Source organism: Medicago sativa, chromosome 6 (genome assembly GCF_051527215.1).
Source record: "Medicago sativa cultivar Bolivia chromosome 6, Bolivia_mono, whole genome shotgun sequence".
In the NCBI taxonomy this organism is placed as follows: domain Eukaryota; kingdom Viridiplantae; phylum Streptophyta; class Magnoliopsida; order Fabales; family Fabaceae; genus Medicago; species Medicago sativa.
The window spans coordinates 2,495,255-2,518,404 of NC_140754.1; the positions used below are offsets into that span (position 1 = coordinate 2,495,255).

The following is a 23,150-nucleotide window of genomic DNA, read 5'->3' on the forward strand; positions in this document are numbered from 1 at the left end:
TTGTTTAGTTAATATTTGTCAACGCAAACACAACTCAAATTGAGATTTATTTGGAGGATTAGAGACTTTTTGAAGTCTAGGTGAAGAAAAAATATTCTAAAACAATGTAGTTTCTCATTTTTTTATTTTTTTTTGATCATGTTCAATCCCTTGAATCACATGTGCTTGTAGATTTTATTTGTTTCTTTGGGTTTACTTTAGATTTTGGCACATCTGATTTTGCTTTTTAACAACTAGACAATGTTGGGAGCAACTTTCTCCGCCAAACTACATGTTCGTTTGATCTTCGAACGATTCATAATCAAGCTCAGTATTTTAAACGATAAAATAAAAATTGAAGTATGTTTTTCTTTGAACGATCTGATCAAGATTAGATAGTCACCGATGTCTCGAATACGTGAATGTACGATTATGTTGACAGCTGGGAATCCAATTTCAAACTACACATTTCTTTCTTTAAAAAAAAAAAAAACTACACATTTCTTTAGAGGTGAATTATTAGATGATTTATATATTTTGTTTAAAAATGTACATTCAAATGGTACAAAAGTCATATTTTGTGGATGTGTACATCTAAAATGATGTAGATGTGTGTTTCCATACTTAAAGTCTTCTTGTTTGCGTATTGGTAAAATTACATTTGGAAGAGAAAAATTGGATTCGTGCTTTTTTAAGTGTTAACGTGGTAAATCACACTTTTAAGTGATTTTATGCTTTTTAAGCATTGATGACTAACAATTTCTTTCATGGTAATTCTTTTCCTCATTAGAAGGAAAATTAAGTTGAGTTTAGTCCTTAACCAAACTTGAGACTGACCCAAGTTCAATTTCACATCTTTTAGACTATCTAAGTCTCACATCCCCATCTCTCTATGCTTCATTTTATTTATAATATTTGTATGCTTCATTATAAACCCTAATATCAACCTCAAACATACATTAGTGTAAGTGGTAGAGTGTTTGTAGGCACACCGCTACCATCTTATTAGAAAACCATGCACCACCGTCCGAAAGTTTGGAGAGCTATCTTCCAATAGATAGGCGTCGATATTGTAAACTTGAATTCTAGACCGGAACAAGAGTTTTTTCATTGAATTTCTTGCTTTAATTTTTCATATCAAATAACTATATTTGTTTTTATATATATGGGTGTCGGATGAATTATTTAAAAAATAATCGTTCTATAACATATTTTGAACAAGTTGGTCAAATAACATAATTATATCTTTATTAAAAACAACTTATTTCTATCTCCCTAAAAAAAAAAGACATATTTCTATCATCTATGATAGACTTTATGACAATAGGTTATGGTCCCATTGTACACGTGTAACACCACCATTATTCTATTTTTGGCAGACATGGACCCACCCTATAAGTGGGACCCAGTACTTGCACGTGGTTCATTTGAGACCACATTTTACACTACCGTAGACCATATGATCATATTTATTACTACCTCCGTTCCTTTTTAATTGTCACATTTTGACATTTTACACAAACCAAGATAATCAATGTTACTACTTTTGATACAATAATTTCTATTTTTATTATAATAACCTTATTTATTTAATATCTCATTACATATATTTCTCTCTCCACAATAATAAATAAGGTAATATTAGTAAAATAACATTCAATGTTGCATTGAACTATGTAAAGTAACACTTAAATAGAAACAAAAAAATTCTCCAAAAGTGACACCAAGGGAGGGAGTATTGAATCTAATTTTTTTCGTTTTTTTTTGTTAAAATCATTAATCTAATCTAATTGCTCTAACTAACGTCGTTTTCTTCAAAAAAGGAAAAAGCATGTCGTTTATTACACAGCTGCAGCCGACAACTATTATCCGTTTACAATTTTTTTTTTAAAGAAAACTATTATCCGTTTACAATTAAAATTTAATTAATATATATATAAATACTATTATAGTTTTCAAATTGAGTTTATCACCTTATTAATATTTTTAACGTAAAAAAAAGCTTATTATTATTTACTACATGTGAAAATTATTTTTAAAATTGAAAGAGCACAAATATGTTGATTTTTTTAGATTGGCAATAATTTTTTTTAAATGGTAAAATCCAAAATTTAGTATCTTTTACGAGTAATTTATTTTTTTAAGCAAACGAAAATTAGATTAATAACACGAAAGCTTACAAAATCTGGAGGATATAGGACCTTATCCAAACGGATAATTGTCTAACCTCTAGTTCATCATAACAACAAACCGCACATTACTGGTCTAACCTTTAGTTTACCCTAACAAATGAACCGTGATCACGAGCACAAACTAATGCAAAATTAAGTTGAAAAAAAAATTATGTGAGAACATTTGAAGCACTAATTAGAGGATAAAAAAATATTACTGGTAAAATTAATAACTAACTAATGTAATGTATAATATTTATATTTCATCAGAAAAATATTTAAAATAGTCTAAAACCTATCCCAAAAAACGTAATAGTGCTCTTCTTTAATTTGATCTTGAATTCAAGTTCTTACTTATAGCAGTTTATATGGAATATTATAAGCAATGTTATTATTCTTCTAAAATAAGCCAAACTAAATTCAAATTTTAGATAGAAGAGGTGTATAGGTGTTTATATTTAGTGTCATTCTGTATATGGAATAGGAATATGAGAAATAAAAAAAATATTTGTCTATATCTATTTATTCAGAGGTAGGGAGAAATTATACCAGCTTTTATTCTTTTCTAAAAAGAAATTACATTCGGATATGTGTGTGTATATATATTCCTTTGAATTAAGTTAAAAATAGAGAGTACAAAAATTAGATGGGGAGCTTAAACTCAAACCAAGCCAAATTAAAACCAATAACTAGGAAGCTATGAAGCCTCGATACTCCAAAACGGAGACGTATCCGTATTGGATACGTATCGAATACCGATACAATAATCCACGGATACGCATCCTCGAAGTATCGGAATTAATTATTTAAATTTTAAAAAAAATATTTTAACGGATATTTATATGATACTCCACAGATACACAAGGATACTTATAAGATACTTCACATATACGTATCCTAGAAAAAGATGAATGGTAAAAAAAAGTGAGACAATGTTGTAAACATTCAGTAGAAATGTATATGATTCAATTTTAGATATGCATCAATAAAATTGTTTCTCGATGAACCACTTAGAATTATACTTCTTGTGGATGAAGATAATTAACGAGAGAGGGTTGATTTAGTTAATCTACATTAGATAAAATTTGTGTTGAGTTCTTTTAATCAATGTTTATTTTCTTCAAGTATTTTACATACATATAAGTTTTAGTTTAAAAAATTTGTTAACGCATCTTAGCCGTATCATATCCTAAATTTTGAAAAATTTGCGTATCCGCTTACCCGTATTCGTATCCGAGATTAATAGCTAGGAAGACTCAACAAGTTACAACTGAAGTCGCCCACAGTTGAAGAAGGAAAAATGTCTCACCACATAAAATTAAATAGGTCGTCTCTATAAAATTGGAGGTCCGGCTCTCATAGTAAAATAGATCTCTAATAAAATAAAAATACAATTTTTTTCAAAAAAAATCTTCTATTTAAATTAAAAATAACATTCGTAAACATTAAAAAACAATCTTCATTGTAACTAATACAATAAAAAAAAACCATATTCTAATCAATAATATATATGAAAATACAACTTCAAGCGAATATCTTTATCAACGTTCTCGCAACTAAAATCAAGTTATTAAATTGAAGGTCATGCTGAAATATATATTTATAATTTTTTTTTGAAGTAAAAATATATATTTATAATTATCATCTTGGGTTATTGAAAACTATATAGGCTATTATTTTGGCCACAAATACGTAAATGTCTATAGCGTAGGTTGTCACTCATATGAGAAGGAATATAATCTTATTTTTAAATTCTACTTGAAAAACCTAAAGTCTTCGAAGAGATTATTCTACTTGAAAAACTGAAAAGTCTTCGAAGAGATTTCGGATGGTGAATCAAAATCAAACTCTACTACTTAGTTCTTTCAGGATATTTGTATACATAACTTTTTTTTTTGAAAGATTTGCACACATAACTTTTTTTTTTTGAAGGAATTTGCACACATAACTTATAAAGTAATATCAACAATTTATTTTTTGTTCTTTCAAAAAAAAATATTGAAGTTGGATAAGTTGAGAGAGATTTTCAAAATAAAAATTATTAAAACGTTACTTTTGATATACTGTATTACAAGGTAAATCAAATATTGTAATTTAATTTCTATAAAAAAATTATATTTTAATAACTTTAATTATGATCAAATTATTAAAATAAATTGTGCCCTTAGGGCACATGTTAAGAAACCTAAAAGAAGAAACTTTCTCTAAAATTTTGTGTATTTAAATGATTAAAAAGTTAAATATTAAATGCAATGCACACATTCCAATAAATTTTTTCTATATTTGAATCATTAACTTGTGCTTGAGGGCACAAGTTAACATTTCCCAATTATTAATAGTTTAGCAAATCCAAAGAGGATAATATACAAATTTTAAGGGACTAGTATACCAATTTTAGGAACTAAGTTCTCTCTCATACTTGGCAGAAAATTTCTACTCATTCTAAACTTCTTCCTTTTGCATGTCCATTTCCAAATTATTTATGGATAGGATGTGACATCTTTACTTGTTTCTTACGGTTTGGAATCAAAATGCATCTTAATTCAAACATCTCCAAATAAATGTACCTGTCTTTTACTTCAAACGTGAATATGAGGCTTTTATAAATAGACATGACGAGAAGATAGTCACACACACAAGTCCAATATTTGATACGATAAACTTAAATGACCGAATTTAATTATTATTTTTTTTTACAAAAGATGACTGAATTTAATTTTATTTTTATATATTGTACCTAAAAAAAATCAAACAAATCATTTATTAAAAGGATTTAATTATATGAACAGATATTTTCTTACGGTTAATTCATATGAACAAATGTTGTTGACAGTGTAATGAGTAAAAACAAAGTTGTTGACGGTAAAATGTTTTTTACACGTTTATTTAATCACATTTTACTAGTATTAAATACTCACTATATCTAATTATATGTGTTTTGTCAAAAAAAAAATCTAATTATATGTGTCTCATTTGAGTTTTGTGTACGATTCTTATGAAAATAATTTTATTTATTAAAATACCATTAAATTTGGGTAATTCAAAATAATATACTTTAGTTTATTTAGAAATCTAAAATCAAAATATCAAAAATAGAAAAGAACTATGAAATCAAAATTCATTCTTCTTGATTGTCAAAGTATATTTAAGACCAATTGTATGTTTTTAATTATATCTTTTAGAAAGGATGACTTTTTGGTAAACTCACAAGTTGAGGTAATCCACTTGCATGAGTAGAAAGTAATCGAGCTTTTAAGTAAACAAAAAAATTAACAGTTGTTAGAGGTAATCCACTTGCATACGTTGTGTTTTGGATCACTACTAAAAAACAAAAATTAGTGAGGGAAATTTAGTGAGGGAAAACACGAAATCCCTCTCAAATTCCGTCACTAAATTTTGCGACCAAAGAATTTGTGAGGGATTTTATTTTTTCCGTCACTAATTTCCCTCTCTAATTTTGCTTTTTCTAGTAGTGGATCTCTACAATTGGAAGAATATGGTACTGCAACGATACCATACTTAGAAGTATGGATGTTACGTTTCGGTTCAGGATGAAAACTGAATCAAACCGAATTAAAATGTTTGTTAAATTTAAAATAATTGAACTGAATTAAATTGTTTGTATTTTGAATTGAATTGAACTGTTCTAAACCGAACTATTATTATTGATATTGTTGAAAATAATATAAAAAAACAAACAAAATTGAATTTTAGAAGTTTTTAAAACCAAACCGAATTGTTTTGAACCGAACCCAACTGTTTCAGTTCTATTTCAGAATTGTTAGCAATAGTTATATTTTTTTGGTTTGGTTCATTTCAGTTCAGCAGTTTGGTTCAACTTTTGGGTTTTTTGTCCACCCTTACTTAAAAGAGTACTAATTGTAGATGTAGAAGTATCTTCAATTTTTTGGACATGGTATAATTTTGTAATATCAATTTTTTTAACTTAATACAAATGATGTCAAATGATATTATTTTTTTTAATTTGGTCTAAATCCATAGTTTTTAACTCTAATAATGATGATTTTCAATGTACAATTGGCTTGTAAGGTAAAAAATACCACTATTTATAAACACATTTCAAAACACATCTCATTCAATTTGGGTAATCTTAACACTTCCCCTCTACAAATATGAACATGTGAAGTTTGACACAAGTAGTTAGTAATCGATACTAGTTGACCAATAAATTTAAAATAAACTCTGATACCATTTTAATATTTAAGTTGAATCTAATTCAATCTTATAAAATCAACTTATAAAGTATAAATCATTCACATTTATAAATATATGTTCATGTTATATTTGATGCGAGACATTTTAACAATAAAGCACTAAATTCAAAGCTAAAAACCTGAGTTGGTCCAAAAGTGCAACAAATATTAAAGTTTAGGGGCCAAAAAATTTGATTTTAATAAAAGAGAACTATGAACCAAAAATACAATTATGCTTAAGAATCATGAGTAATGACATATGCATATCATGATTCACCGTAAAATAAAATGGACTAGCATGTTTTTTTGGGACAGGGGGATATAAGTACCATGTTATGTGTTCCAAAAGGGACAGTCTCTTTTATTTGGATCTATGCCTCCAAAATGTGGAAAAAGGGACCCTTAAAAGCAAAAGATATTAACCCAAAAAAGGGTGACGCATCTAGTGGCAATTATAATAATACTAGACGTTTCTATCTATCTGTATGTATCAATCAAGCTTTGCTGTTGTCAGTGTAACAAACACGTGTTACATAAACATGACAACAAAGTGAAAATAATCAAACCTCAAAAAAGTGTTTGTGGATTTTGGATTGGAGTGTGTGTGTGCAAGTGATAGATGCACCAAACTTTCACACATCCTATATAGTCCAACCTTTACTTCATGCAACCATAGTATATACTCTGTTATTTTCCTAAAAGAATTTGTATATACTATTTATTTTACTTTTTTAAAGAGACATTCATCATTCTTGGTTGATATATTATAATTATCATAATTTTATAACCTATTTTGACCTCTATTTTAATTTATCAACAAAAATATTGTTAAAAGAATTTAAAAGTAAACAATATTTTAAGAGCACTTTTAATAAATTATTGTCTAATGCCAAGTGATTCAATCTCTTCTCTCCGATCACATAATTTTTTTAAAAACCGCAATTTCTAAATTTGGTTAAGAGACAATTGTCAATTCAAGAAATCCAACATAATATTTTGAAATAGATCACATATATTTCTATTGATGTACCCACGATTTCATATCTACGAATATCCACAATATATACGTATTTCATAGATTTAATATCTAGAGATAAATAGATGAATGCAAAAGAAAAAAAAACTTTTTTTTTATCATATTGCCTTCATTTTATATAATTTGTTAAAATATTTTTGTTTCAAATTATTTATTTATTTATTTTTGGTCAAGATTTATTATTTTTTTAATATCAACAATAAACTATTAATGCTTGTTTTTCAATAATATGATATCTTTGACCCTTGGTACATATTTGTCTTTGCATCTCAATAAACTCTATATATAAAATAATCTTTATATTATTGACCTTGTTGATTGATTGCATTGATTACATTCACCTGTATAGTACCTTTTTCCTGTTTTGGTCTCTTTCTCTCACTTTGATGAATTCATCATAGAAATTAAGATGAAGTGAAAAATAGTACTAACCATCTTAATGGTATAGTACTAGTATATGTTATTTCTAATCTATCAATGTTTTTTATGTCTCTTTCATTCATTTTTTTCACTTGCTTACACAAACGGCAACCTTAACTACTATACTTACTCACACCAACTTATTCTTCTCTCTCTCTCTACACAATTCTCTTCATCAACCATCAAGTAAGAGACACCTTCACCTTTCATTTAGAGCAAGGAATTTTTATAATCCCATTATACCCTTTACAACTCATAGGTTTATGTTTTTTAGTTCTTACCTTTGTGATTTGTTTTTTAGTTGGAATTTATATAAGGTTTATGTTTTAGTAGGGATCATAGGTTTATGTTTGGTTTTTTCACATTAATTGTAAGTACAAATTTTTAGGTGGAGGGGTTGGCCTAATTTTCTTTCTTTTTTCTTTTTGACTTTGGTGTTGAAAATTTGATCTTTGTGATTAGTGTTTCTTTGATAATTCCAATGAGAATTAGAGGATCATTTAGAATTTTTAGTTGAAAAAAAAAAAAAGAAGGAAAAAAATGCCTCAAGGAGGAAAAAAGAGGATACATTTTAGCAAACTATATTCATTTTCATGTTTCAAATCATCATATAGAGATGGTCATTCACAAATTGGAAAAAAAGGGTATTCAAGAGTTGTTCATTGCAATGATGCTGATAATATTGAAGCAATTCAGTTGAAATATGGTGGAAATTATGTTTCAACTACCAAGTATACAGCATTTAATTTTATACCAAAGTCTTTGTTTGAACAATTCAGAAGGGTTGCAAATATCTACTTTCTTGTTGTTGCTTGTGTTTCTTTTAGTCCTTTGGCACCTTATACAGCTTTAAGTATTGCTGCACCTTTGGTGGCTGTGATTGGTGCTACTATGGCTAAAGAAGCTGTGGAAGATTGGAGAAGGAGAACTCAGGTACTGTTTCAATTTTTCTTTTCTTTAATGCCCTTAGGTCTTGTTTGGATTAGCAAATTATTTAAGTGATTATAGCATAAGCGCATATGTATAAGCTATTTCTATAGTAAAATAATGTCGAACTGTTTTCGTATAAGCTATAAGCTGTTTTCATACGCTATGGAAAAAGTTGTTTTAAGAAGCCCTTCCAAACCATTTCACAAGTAGTAATGTCGATATAGATAAGCTCAAATAAGTCAATTCAAACAGATTCTTAATTGACCCTCCTCCTAGTGCCTAGTGGTAGTTTCTGCAAAGGTTTACATTTGCATATGTCCTATAAAATTGTAGTATATACTCGATTAGTGTAATCATGCCTTTACGATTTAGTTTGTAGCTGTGGATTTGAAGTAGAAAGTTATGAGTAGGTAGTATTGCTGATGTAATTTGTTGGTACTTATGCAGTTTTCAATGTTAATTATTTTGTATGGTGGAATCAAGCTTTTATTAAGAATATCAATTATGATCTTGATGCTTCTTATGGGAATATTAGGTTGGAAACTAGGCTTAATATCTTTATTATCTTACAATGCAGAAAAGTTCAAAAATGATTCTAGGAAACTAATTAAGTGTTGCTTTATGCCGAAGCAACTTATGCATACCATTTTTATGTGCATTTTTGTTTTCTTTTTCGGTTGATGATTTGCGTTGGATATGCTTGACTTTTGTCCTGTTACGAGCTATGAAGCACGAACACTCCTCGGATTAGGCGTGTCTCCGTGTCAGACACGACCGACATGACACCGACACTTGTAATTACACTGAATTATGTGATTTTTTTCAAATTATTCGTGTCGTGTCCGTGTCCGTGTCTGTGCTTCATAGGTTATGAGTCACAATTTTCAACCGGTATCTTTCAATCTTTAGTTCTAGAGAGTTTTCTTTTTCATTGATAAATGCCATTTTCGATTGGTTTCTTCAGGATATAGAGGCGAACAACAGAAAGGTTCAGGTATATGGTAAAAACCATACATTTGTGGAGACAAGATGGAAGAAACTTCGTGTCGGTGATGTGATTAAAGTGTACAAGGATGAATACTTTCCTTCTGATCTTCTTCTGCTTTCGTCAAGCTATGAGGACGGTGTTTGCTACGTTGAAACAATGAATCTTGATGGAGAAACTAATCTAAAACTAAAGCAAGCCTTAGAAGCGACAACTCGTCTTAGAGATGAAAAATCTCTGCAAAGGTTTAGGGCTATGGTCAAATGTGAGGATCCTAATGAAAATCTTTACTCATTTATTGGAACTTTTGAGTATGAAGGTGAAGAACATCCTCTTTCGTTGCAACAGATCCTTTTAAGAGATTCTAAGCTGAGAAATACCGAATATATATGTGGTGTTGTCATCTTTACCGGTCATGACACGAAAGTGATGCAGAATTCTGTTGATCCTCCATCAAAAAGGAGCAAAATTGAGAGAAAAATGGATAAGATAATTTACATTCTCTTTAGTACCTTGGTTTTGATATCCTTTATCGGATCTATGTTTTTCGGTGTTGATACCGAAAATGATATTAATAATGATGGAAGTTACAGAAGATGGTATCTTCATCCGGACGAAACAACCGTATATTACGATCCTAAAAGGGCAGGCCTTGCTTCGATTCTTCATTTTTTGACTGCCCTTATGTTGTATGGATATCTGATTCCAATATCACTTTATGTGTCGATAGAAATTGTGAAAGTTCTGCAGACTATTTTCATCAACCAAGATCAAGAAATGTATTATGAAGAATCAGATAGGCCGGCTCATGCGCACACATCTAATTTGAATGAAGAACTTGGTCAAGTTGATACCATATTGTCTGACAAGACCGGTACTTTGACATGCAACTCCATGGAGTTTGTCAAATGTTCAATAGGGGGTGTTCAGTATGGCCGTGGTATTACGGAAGTGGAGAAGGCACTTGCTAGGAGAGCAAAGGACAGGGAGTCTGAAGGTGATGCTAATTCATCTGATTTCTTGAGTCAGAGTAGCGATGTTGTGGACTCTCAGAAGACAGTTAAGGGCTTTAACTTCAAAGATGAACGCATAATGAATGGACAATGGATTAATGAACCACATCCGGACATCATAGAGAAATTCTTTCGAGTTTTAGCTATATGTCATACAGCTATTCCTGATGTAGATAAAGCGTCCGGAGAAATTTCCTATGAAGCCGAGTCACCGGATGAAGCCGCATTTGTCATAGCTGCAAGGGAACTCGGTTTTGAGTTTTTCATTAGGACACAAACAAGCATTTCGTTGCATGAGTTGAATCATGAAAGTGGAAAAAAGGTGGACAGGTTGGCTAACTCCTTTTACCATGTTAGCATCACCAACTGATACGCTTGGTTTAGCTTAGTTTCATCGATTGGTTTTACCATGTAATTAAAAATGTTTTTAAAAATCTTTTATGTATCCATATTGTAATTTTCGGCACATGTTTACTGTTTTTGAATTTTGTATTTAATTATTTTTTGTTGACTTGTTTGATGAGCAGAGTGTACAAGCTTCTGCATGTCTTAGAGTTCAGCAGTTCGCGCAAAAGAATGTCAGTGATAGTGCGGACTGAGGAAAATAAAATATTGCTCCTATGCAAGGGTGCAGACAGGTTTGAATTTCCATCGACAATTTTTTATTGGGCTAAATATATTTTGAGTCCCTAAAGTTTTAATTCTATTAACATTTTGTTCAGTTTTCGTCCCTATATGTATTAGTCCGTAAAGAAAGAGTACTTTTAGTCTTTGGTCCAAGCATTTTCAACAATTTTTTTGTAGGGACTAAAAATATATTAAACCATTTTTTTATATAACGGAGTGGTCAAGTGTAAGTTGCACGTTGTGATTGCAAATTCTGTATTTCCATGCAGTGTGATGTTTGAAAGGCTCTCACAATACGGAAGAGAGTTTGAAGCCGAAACTAATAATCATATCAAAAGATATTCCGAGGCAGGTTTAAGAACTCTAGTAATCACGTACCGTGAAGTTGGCGAAGAAGAGTATAAGCAGTGGGACAAGGAGTTCTCGAAGGCCAAAACCTCTTTAGCAGCAGACCGAGATGCACTTGTGGATGCAGCAGCTGACAAGATGGAAAGAGATTTGATACTTCTTGGCGCTACAGCAGTTGAGGATAGACTTCAAAAAGGAGTCAGTATAAAATTTCGTTCGAGTATTTTTACTTCAGGATGATGAAATATGATCGAACGTCTAATTAAAACTTGCATTATAAATGTCAATATATAGTTATTAAACTCAGTTTATACATTGCTATAATTAAATAAAAATTCCTTACCTATATATACACATACAAAAGAACTGAAGATTCAGGCATAGATAATAACAGAAAATGTTAGAATAGCAAATCCGATTCTAAAGAAATCAAACAAATAAATTGCACAGAAGACCACAAGTGGTTGATCACGGAGTTCGGCCAATTGTGCCTACGTCTCCGGCAACAAAGTGGCTGGTGTAGTTTTTCGATTATGAAATTGTGTTTTCAGTTTCACGCACTATGCACGAGCAACTGCCTACTTAATAGCAAATATGTGTCATACTCAACAAAAAAATCCATTATTACTTAACACCACTAATTATGTGCTTGATTAGTCAATGAAGTTAGCTTTGTTTACTTAAAAATACAGGTTCCTGAATGTATCGAAAAGCTTGCTAAGGCGGGAATCAAGTTATGGGTATTGACTGGGGACAAAATGGAAACTGCAGTCAACATAGGGTACTTCAACAAGGCTTATTCTGCTTTCTATTTCTAATAAATCGTGTCAAATAGAGGCTATAGCGACACTACAATGTAGCAGATTTTCAACAAATCGCTATTTTTCTGCTTTTGCGATACGCGAATTAGTACAAAGTATTAGTCCAATAGCAGCTACAGCAGCACTATAGTATTGCAGCATAGAAAAATTTGAACAAGCCTCTGTTTGTTGCGATCTGTGATTGACAACACTGGAACTTTCTCGGGAAGTTTATTAATTTGAAACTAATGTTCCCCCTCCCTTTTAACAGGTATGCTTGTAGTTTACTTAGACAAGACATGAAACAGATAGTGATCACTCTCGATTCGTCTGATATCATATCAATAGAGAAACAAGGGGACAAGGAGGCTCTAATGAAGGTACACAACCTTGCGGGTTTTTGCATCCAATTTTCTCTCATTATTTTCGATCTTTGATACAATGATTGCGTAGGCCTCTCGTGAAAGCATCGAGAAGCAAATTAATGAGGGAATCATGCAAATCAAGTCGACAAAAGAGAGTTCCAATACAGGAGAGGATAGTTCTTCATTTGGCTTGATAATTGATGGGAGGTCATTGGAGTATTCTCTCGACAACTCTATGGAAAAGTCATTCTTTAAGTTGGCTAGTAATTGTGCTTCTGTCATATGTTGCCGGTCTTCACCAAAACAGAAAGCTCGCGTAAGTATTATGGATGCGCTATTTGAAATTTTTTCATATAAATAATGGAAATTTCTTGTATATAATTACATCAGCCAAAAAAATATGCAGGTTACAAAATTGGTGAAGTTGGAAACCGGGAAGACAACTTTATCTATTGGTGATGGTGCGAATGATGTCGGTATGCTTCAGGAGGCTGATATTGGAGTTGGAATTAGTGGTGCTGAAGGGATGCAGGTCAAACATACATTTTCTTGAATTTATTTCGATTGTTCTATTTGAGTAAATAGTCGTTTAGGTCCTTGAACGTTTCACATGCTGTCACTATAGTGACATTACCTCACACATTTGAGGATCAAGATGACTACTTACTTTGTCTCTGATATTTAACGGTTTTTGAAATTGTCGTATCGTATCCCCAATGTCGATAGTAAGTTAAGAATTTGAAAATAATTTTTAACTTAACTCAATCTATCATATCCTCACACACATATGTTCTTAACTCTCGTGATCTTCTATGTGTCGTCTTCTTAATATGTAAAATTACTTAGAAATTGAAGAAAAATTTCAATTATACATAATCAACCTAGTCGTCAAACTTAGATCAGTTCAATGTCGGTTAGCATTATGTTTGTAGTTTAACAACTATATGCTGATAGTACAAACAAGTTTTACAGAAACATCGAACCATATTCCACCATCTTGATGATACATATAAATGTACATATAAAACCAGTTAAGCAAGTTTAAACTGTCGGTGTGTAGCTATTAAACTCTTATTATAAAGTATGGAATATAATTGTTTGTAGTGGTTCAGCTGATCCATCTAAATCATCAAATGTTTTGTTTCTCATTTATGTTCTTCTTTTCTTAAATAAAACCTTAACATAGTATGTATATTATTTTGAAAAAAAATACTATTTGGTGTCTACAGGCTGTAATGGCAAGTGATTATTCAATCGGACAATTCCGTTTTCTGGAGCGTTTGTTGTTGGTACATGGCCATTGGTGTTATAGAAGAATATCAATGATGGTAAAATCATGCATCCAAATAACTGTGTTTGTGAATATATCCTGTATGTTATTATTTAGGAAACTTGATCCACAAGAAACTTGGTCACTGATATCTTGTTTTATTTGCTGATGCAGATATGTTACTTTTTCTATAAAAACATTGCATTTGGATTTACCCTATTTTGGTTTGAAGCATATGCTTCATTCTCCGGTCAAGCCGCTTACAACGATTGGTATATGTCATGTTACAATGTGTTCTTTACTTCGCTACCGGTAATCGCTTTAGGTGTTTTTGATCAGGATGTTTCTGCCAGACTATGCCAAAAGGTACTAAATTTTCATTCCTTAATTATTAAAGAATAATTAAGGAACCCTTGGTAGATATGTACAATTTTTATTTCCATAAGTCAAGACCATTTAGTACTAAAAATGTCATTAAATGATGATATAGGTAAATTTTAATCAATCTGAAATTTGTTTCTCACACATTTAACTATAAACATGCACCTCCAATTGAGGGTATGTTCGGATTTTACTTGTTTGAGTTTATTTACTGACGTAAACACTTGTGATATGTCCATAAGTTGTTTTCTACTTAATTTGATAAGTTTCCTAGGATAGTTTATGAAATCAGCTAATATCTTATATCAAAACAGTTTTACTTTATTTTATTTATTGTTGAAATAACATATATATAAGCCCTTACATGATATGTGCTTATAGCGTAAAGAACTTAATTCTGTTGTTTATCCAAACATGACTTAAATTTTACCATGGTGTTATGTTGCATCACACTATTATTTTATAAAACATATGCACTTGTCTACCTAAAAGATACATACGATTGAACGTCCTATATATCTTTTTTACACTATTAGTGCGTAGTTATTAAATTTCGTGATTACTTGAAATCCAAGAAACCTTGTGCTAATCAAACTATCTTTATATACAGCACCCCTTTCTATATCTAGAAGGAGTAGAGAACACCCTCTTCAGCTGGACTCGGATTATCGGCTGGATGTTGAACGGATTCCTTAGTTCCTTGCTAATCTTCTTCTTAACCACAAATTCCGTCTTAAATCAAGCATTCAGAAAAGACGGTCAAGTGGTAGATTTCGAAATACTCGGTGTCATAATGTATACTTGTGCAATTTGGGTTGTGAATTGCCAAATGGCACTTTCAATCAACTACTTCACTTGGATCCAACATTTTTTCATTTGGGGTAGTATTGTCCTTTGGTATGTGTTCTTGGTTATTTATGGTTATATATCTCCAACCATATCCACAACAGCTTATAGGGTATTTGTGGAAGCATGTGCTCCTAGTCTTTTATATTGGCTAGTTACTCTTTTTATTGTTGTTTGTGTTCTTTTACCATATTTTTCTTATAGAGCTTTTCAAAGTAGGTTTCTACCAATGTATCATGATATAATACAAAGAAAACAAGTAGAAGGGTCTGAATTTGAGATTTCTGATGAGTTACCTAGACAAGTTCAAGGTAAACTAATACATTTGAGAGAAAGATTGAAGCAAAGGGAACCTTGAAATATGTAAAATGTAAATATGGTTTGAAACTTACATTCTTGGAAGTTGAATTGTATTTGGTTTCTTGCTTAGTTTGAAAGTGACATTGATTTAGTGAGCATTGGAAATAGCTTTTTTTAGAGTTGATTTCATTATTTTTATTTATTTTTACATTTGATGTAGATTAGCTAAGGTTGTATATATTAATGTATCATATATAGCAACTTGTTAATGAAAGCACATATACATAGTTTGATTTATGCTTTGTGTGTGATCTTATCATGTGGAGGAAGTTTTGTATGCAACTTTTTTTTTCCTTAACCGTTCGGTTCACAAGCAATACGGTCATGATAATTCAGAGTTTGACCGAGAAGTAAGTAAAGTCTTATTAAAGATTGTTTCCTCAAATTATTTTAAGCGATAATAACGGTAATAAGCGTCTTTCAATATATAACAATGAGAAATAAAAATTATGATTAGTTTAACAAAGAAGAAATAGAGTTAAATTAAAATTTTGGCAGCAGAACCTATGGTTATTTAGGTTGGGTCAAAATAGCAGTGAAGTTAGGTTAAAAGAGAATAATAAACATTACTTTTTTTTTATTTGGTTGTTGAAAGAAAATAGAAAGGCAAAAAATATAATGTGGGCTTTGCATTGAAGTTCCTCTGTAATACTACCCACACCCCTCTTTTGCTATCAACACCCACTTCTTTAATGTAATTTATACACCCTCCGGTCACTAATATAAGCAAAAATCCACTTTTTAGATACATTCAATTAATGATGTATGTGACATATAATAAAGACCACATACATCATTAATTGAATGTATGTAAAATGTGGATTTTTGCTTATATTAGTGACCGGAGGGTGTATTATCCAAAGTACTCATCCGTTTAAACTAAATAAAAACATCTACCGACAAAGGTGTTCCTCATATGATGAATGTGTTGTGCCTCATTTGAAATTTAAGAGTCATGTTTATTTTGTGAGAACATTTTCTATTTTCATTAAGAGACTCTTGAAGTGATCAATCATCTGCATTTTTTAGAAATAATAAAATTTTCAAAATTATTTTTATTATTTTTAGAAATGCACCATTCGCAAATTATCTCTTCTCTATCAAATTTATTATAAATTTCTTCTGAAGTGAACAATTTATAGAGGGAGGAGTATGTTTTGTCGTATTAGTATACAATACACCGTAGCATTTATCTTTTTTGTTCTAAGGAATTAACATACCAGCAGTACTCACACACATACACAGTTAGCGTTGAGAAATGAGAAATTAAAAATTCGAATTGTACTTATGAGACTAAGTTTAATCTTATAATCCACACAACTAATCTTTTATAATTTATGTACTAACTGGACCAAGTTTAATCTTTACTAATTTTTTCATCAATTTGGTCTCCAATTATCCCAAGTTTCTAGAGCTAGTCCTCGTGACGTGGTTTGCACTAAGCGAAGAAATCATGTAAAAATTAATGCCTGCATTTTCATTTGTTCTTTTAGCAAAAATTGACCATTAGGATCAGTTATAGAAAAAGTGAGAGAAAAAACCTAGGATACAATATTTAGTAAAAATTGAACATAAATGTTTTGTGAGCGGAAAAGCAAATTCAACCCTAGAATTAAATGATCGTCATCTTTAGATTTTTAATTGGATAATTAATTATATATGTAATTAATTGATAATTTATCAAATATTTAAATTTCTAGTCGGAATAATGAGAATCTGAATTGGCCATCAACTCTATATACAGGCTATGGTCGCCAATATATATCGGACAAATTGTATATTCTTGGTGAATATATATATATATATATATATATATATATATATATATATATATATATATATTACACACATACATATTTGTCTTAATAAAGCAGCAAGATTATTCTTATTCTTAACTTATACTCTCTTCGTCCCTTTTTATAAAAGTAGTTGACAAAAATTATGGAGAATTAAGAAAAGATGTTGGAGTAATAAAGTTGTCTCAAATATGTGTGACTATTACTATATTACACTTAATTAAATATATAGTTAATGCTAACTTTTTATATATATTAGTATTAATGGTATATTTGGAAAAAGAATAATAAGGGATATATGATCTAATATAACAACATAACATTGGTGTTATTTATGTATCACACACCCATATTCTGAAACCATTCAATCGTTTGAAGAAGCTCATAAAAGCAGTGTCGTCAACCAACATGTATAAGGAGATTTGATTTAATCATTGATTTTGTTTGTTAATTTGGTGCATTGTGTTGTTTCGTATCATTTGATTTTGATAATCAAGTACTAGGGTTAGTTAGGTTTTTTGTTTCTGATGACGATGAGTTAGAGATTTGATTTGTTTTTTTTGAATTAGAAATTGAGTAATCCAAGTTGTGGTTGTGTTTTTCATTTTCTTGATACTTTAAATTTGATCTTATGTTACTTTTTTTTTTTCTATGTTAAGTGTTGCGGTTGTGTTTTTTGATTTAAAGGTCATAAGTTGTGTTTTTTTATTTACAGGTCACAATAATGTCTCTTCCAAACCTTCTCAAATCTCATTGCCTTGCTCGGATCTTCTCTGCTGCTTCGTACCAAGCAACTCCTCTCAAGACCCAACCATCATAGGTAGTAGATATTTCATTTCTTTCTATTCTTTGGTTTCATATTTTGTGCATAATCTACTATTAGGGTTTTGTTTTTGATATCATCATCATTTGATTTTTTTTTTAATTAGAAATGACCTTAGTTGTGCTTTTCTGTTTAGCTTAAGCCTTTTATTTATTTTTTCTATTAACGTGTTAGGGTTACATTTCTCTAATGTTTTCACCCAAATTTTGCTTTTATGTTTAGCTTAAGCCTTTTATTCTCTTTATTAACGTGTTGAGTTACATTTCTCTTACGTTTTCACCCAAATTATGCGTTTTCGGTTTAGCTTAAGCCTTTTATTCTCTCTATTAACATGTCTCTAATGTATTCACCCAAATTGTGCTTTTCTGTTTAGCTTAGGCCTTTTACTTTATTAACGTGTCTCTAATGTATTCACCTAAATTATGTTTTTCTGTTTAGCTTAGGCCTTTTATTTTCTCCATTAATGTGTTGGTTTCCATTTCTTTAATGTATTCATCCAAATTGTGCTTTTATGTTTAACTTAAGCATTTTATTCTCTCTACTAACGTATTGGGTTACATTTCTCTTATGTTTTCTCGCAAATTATGTTTTTCCTGTTTAACTTAAGCCTTTTATTCTCTCTCTATTATCGTGTTGTGTTACATTTCTCTAATGTATTCAACCTAGTTGTGTTTTTATGTTTAGCTTAAGCCTTTTATTCTCTCAACGAGGGAGATTAAGTTTTCCTGTTGGGTTACATTTGTCTAATGTATTTTTCATTCTTTTTTCAGTTATTCATTGATGCATCTTATCATAGTGCGAGTATTTTGTTGGTTGTGTTTCCTTTGTGGGCTTCAACTGCAATGCTTGATATTTTGGCTAGAGACAAATACGCCCATAAGACTTGTTACCCCCAATTTGAGCCTTGGTGTAAAACAAGTGGAGAAGAATTTTCTCAATTTATGTTCAACAACTTCAAAAGGGCTTTTGTTGCATTTAAGTTTGATATTGCAACTTAAGAAACACAAAGTTTATGGAGACTATGCCTTTGACGTTGATGCACTATTAAGAGACAAATTATAAACCCTGTTATTTTATGTTTGTAATACTTTTGTAAGAATTATTCCCTTTTTTTTCCTCAGTGTTGGGTTACATTTGTCTAATGTATTTTTCATTCTTTTTTCAATCATTCATTGATGCAACTTATCACAGTGCGAGTATTTTGTTGGTTGTGTTTCCTTTGTGGGCTTCAACTTCAATGCTTGGTACTTTTGCTAGAGACAACAAATACGCATACGAGACATGTTACCTCCAATTTGAGCCTTGGTGTAAAACAAGTGGGGAAACATTTTCTCAATTTGTGTTCAACAACTTCAAAAGGGCTTTTTGCTGCATTTAAGTTTGATATTGCAACTTAAGAAACAAAAACGTTTATGAAGACTATGCCTTTGACGTTGATGCACTATTAAGAGATAAATTATAAACCCTGTTATTTTATGTTTGCAGTACTTTTGTAAGAATAATTCCCTTTTTTTCCTCAGTGTTGGATTACATTTGTCGAATGTATTTTTCATTCTTTTTTCAGTCATTCATTGATGCATCTTATCACAGTGCGAGTATTTTGTTGGTTGTGTTTCCTTTGTGGTCTTCAACTGCAATGCTTGGTACTTTGGCTAGAGACAAATACACCAACGAGACTTGTTAACCCCAATTTGAGCCTTGGTGTAAAACAAGTGGGGAAGAATTTTCTCAATTTGTGTTCAACAACTTCAAAAGGGTTTTCCAAGGAAGTTAAAACCGGACCTGACTGGCCGGTTCAACCGGTAGGACCAGGAATCGAACCACAATCCGGTCCGAGTGGCCTTTAAAACCGCCTCAACACAAAAACCAGAAAAATACCGGTAAATCGGCCAAAAACCGGGAGAACCGGTCCAAACCGGCGGCTCAACTGTTTTGTCCGAGTCAGAAAAATTTCTCTACTTTTTTGCAAAAAAATTAATTAAACAAAAAAATTTCAACTATTTCTTGTTTCAAACTGGATACATTTCCAAATTCAAAACAACGGTTCCGATTCACAGGGAACTCTTCTTGAATGTGAATACTTGGAACCCCAAATTTTACTTTTATAACAAACTGGATACATTTTTAAATTCAAAACAACGGTTCCGATTCACAGGGAACTCTTCTTGAATGTGAATACTTGGAACCCCAAATTTTACTTTTATAACCAATGTCTTAGAGCCACACTTGAGAATTCTTCGATGTGGGACTCAATATGTTGTTGTTTTTACCTGTGGTACTCTATCTCATTGTATCATCCAATATCAGTAGTCTTTCACTCTTTCCATTCCATTCACGTAATAGACACTTGGTTCACTAGGAAACAAATTTAACAACATCTAAAAACTCTTAATTATCTTATATAAACTATAAACTATGATCAAGAAATAAAATTTTCATTCCACGGGTATGGCATTTATTATAGTGAAAATTCTTAACTAGTCTATCCATCTAACTGGTATGACATCTAATGCGCCGGAAACAAATTTTCATTCCTGTTGTATATATTTTTTTAGGGGAAATTCTTCTATATATATTTTTTGAAATAAATTTCTGCTATATAAGTTATGTGGGAAAATATATAATAAAATTTATGGATGAAAAATTGTGAAATAAATAATAGTGTTTGGGTACAAAAAGATTTTTATTTATTTACCAATACTTTATATATCATATTTAAAATAAATAAATATATATATATATATATATATATATATATATATATATTTACTATAACCGGTTGAACCCCAGTTGAACCTTTAAACCTTAAACCCATACATTCACCGGTTCGACACCTGGTCCGGTTTTAATTTCCTTGGGGTTTTCGGTGCAGTTAAGTTTGATATTGCAACTTAAGAAACACAAACTTTATGAAGACTATGCATTTGACGTTGATGTAATATTAAGAGACAACTTATAAACCCTGTTATTTTATGTTTGTAGAACTTTTGTAAGAATAATTCCCTTTTTTTTCCTCAGTGTTGGGTTACATTTGTCGAATGTATTTTTCATTCTTTTTTCAGTCATTCATTGATGCATCTTATCACAGTGCGAGTATTTTGTTGGTTGTGTTTCCTTAGTGGTCTTCAACCGCAATGCTTGGTACTTTGGCTAGAGACAAACACACCAACGAGACTTGTTACCCCCAATTTGAGCCTTGGTGTAAAACAAGCGGGGAAGAATTTTCTCAATTTGTGTTTAACAACTTCAAAAGGGTTTTCAGTGCCGTTAAGTTTGATATTGCAACTTAAGAAACACAAACTTTATGGAGACTATGCATTTGACGTTGATGTACTATTAAGAGACAACTTATAAACCCTGTTATTTTATATTTTTAGAACTTTTGTAAGAATAATTCCCTTTTTTTCCCTCAGTGTTGGGTTACATTTGTCGAATGTATTTTTCATTCTTTTTTCAATCATTCATTGATTTATCTTATCACAGTGCGAGTATTTTGTTGGTTGTGTTTCCTTTGTGGACTTCAACTTGGTACTTTGGCTAGAGACAAATACGCCCACGAGACTTGTTAGCCCCAATTTGAGCCTTGGTGTAAAACAAGTATGGAAAATTTTTCTGAATTTGTGTTCAACAGCTTCAAAAGGGTTTTCGCTGCAGTTAAGTTTGATATTGCAACTTAAGAAACACAAAGTTTATGGAGACTATGCATTTGACGTTGATGCACTATTAAGAGCCCGTTTGTTATAGCTTTTTTAAGAAAAAAATCACTTATTTTAAAAAAATAATCACTTTTAAGAGTATTGTATCCGTTTGTTACAGATTTTAAAAAAAATCAAAATCTAAAAATAATCGAAAAACAGCTTCAAATGAGAAGCTGTTAGGAGCAGCTTAAAATAAAATAGATTTTTTTTAGAGGAGAGAGAAAATATAATTTAAAAGATTGAACTAATTTTGTAACAAAAAAATTTCTTTTATATAGTTGTATCCAAACAAACTAGATTATTTGTTTTAAAAAAGTAATTTTTATTACAGTAAACAAACGCAAAATAGATTCTGATTTTTCATATAATCTCTAAAATATAATCTCTAAATTATTTTATATCAAAATCACTTTTATTTTAATCCGTAACAAACGGGCCCTAAGAGCCCGTTTGTTATAGCTTTTTTAAGAAAAAAATCACTTATTTTAAAAAAATAATCACTTTTAAGAGTATTGTATCCGTTTGTTACAGATTTTAAAAAAAATCAGAATCTAAAAATAATCTAAAAACAGCTTCAAATGAGAAGCTGTTAGGAGCAGCTTAAAATAAAATAGATTTTTTTTAGAGGAGAGAGAAAATATAATTTAAAAGATTGAACTAATTTTGTAACAAAAAAATCCCTTTTATATAGTTGTATCCAAACAAACTAGATTATTTGTTTAAAAAAAGTGATTTTTATTACAGTAAACAAACGCAAAATAGATTCTGATTTTTCATATAATCTCTAAAATATAATCTCTAAATTATTTTATATCAAAATCACTTTTATTTTAATCCGTAACAAACGGGCCCTAAGAGACAAATTATAAACCCTGCTATTTTATGTTTGGAGTACTTTTGTAAGAATAATTCCTTTTTTTTCCTCAGTGTTGGGTTACATTTGTCGAATGTATTTTTCATTCTTTTTTCAGTCATTCATTGATGCATCTTATCACAGTGCGAGTATTTTGTTGGGTGTGTTTCCTTTGTGGGCTTCAACTGCAATGTTTGGTATTTTGGCTAGAGACAATTACGCCCACGAGACTTGT

General features: G+C 30.5%; 1 protein-coding gene across 1 annotated transcript; it reads left to right on the forward strand.

Annotated features, from left to right (window-relative positions):
- The first annotated feature begins 7,962 nt into the window (after nucleotides 1–7,962).
- LOC146912002 (ATPase E1-E2 type family protein / haloacid dehalogenase-like hydrolase family protein) lies at nucleotides 7,963–15,850 on the forward strand. Its single transcript, XM_085718644.1, has 11 exons — nucleotides 7,963–8,753; nucleotides 9,715–11,078; nucleotides 11,276–11,386; nucleotides 11,645–11,921; nucleotides 12,416–12,504; nucleotides 12,795–12,903; nucleotides 12,977–13,204; nucleotides 13,295–13,420; nucleotides 14,118–14,216; nucleotides 14,333–14,524; nucleotides 15,150–15,850. The coding sequence occupies exons 1-11, from the start codon at nucleotides 8,361–8,363 to the stop codon at nucleotides 15,741–15,743; spliced, it is 3,582 nt and encodes a 1,193-aa protein (XP_085574770.1). The 5' UTR covers nucleotides 7,963–8,360; the 3' UTR covers nucleotides 15,744–15,850.
- Nucleotides 15,851–23,150: the final 7,300 nt, after the last annotated feature.

Bases quoted from the DNA above. Each gene is read 5' to 3' on its own strand.
- LOC146912002 (XM_085718644.1), top strand. From the start codon at position 8,361: ATGCCTCAAGGAGGAAAAAAGAGGATACATTTTAGCAAACTATATTCA. The intron at 12,904-12,976 runs GTACACAACCTT...ATGATTGCGTAG, and splicing joins ACAAGGAGGCTCTAATGAAG to GCCTCTCGTGAAAGCATCGA. The intron at 14,217-14,332 runs GTAAAATCATGC...TTGCTGATGCAG, and splicing joins ATAGAAGAATATCAATGATG to ATATGTTACTTTTTCTATAA.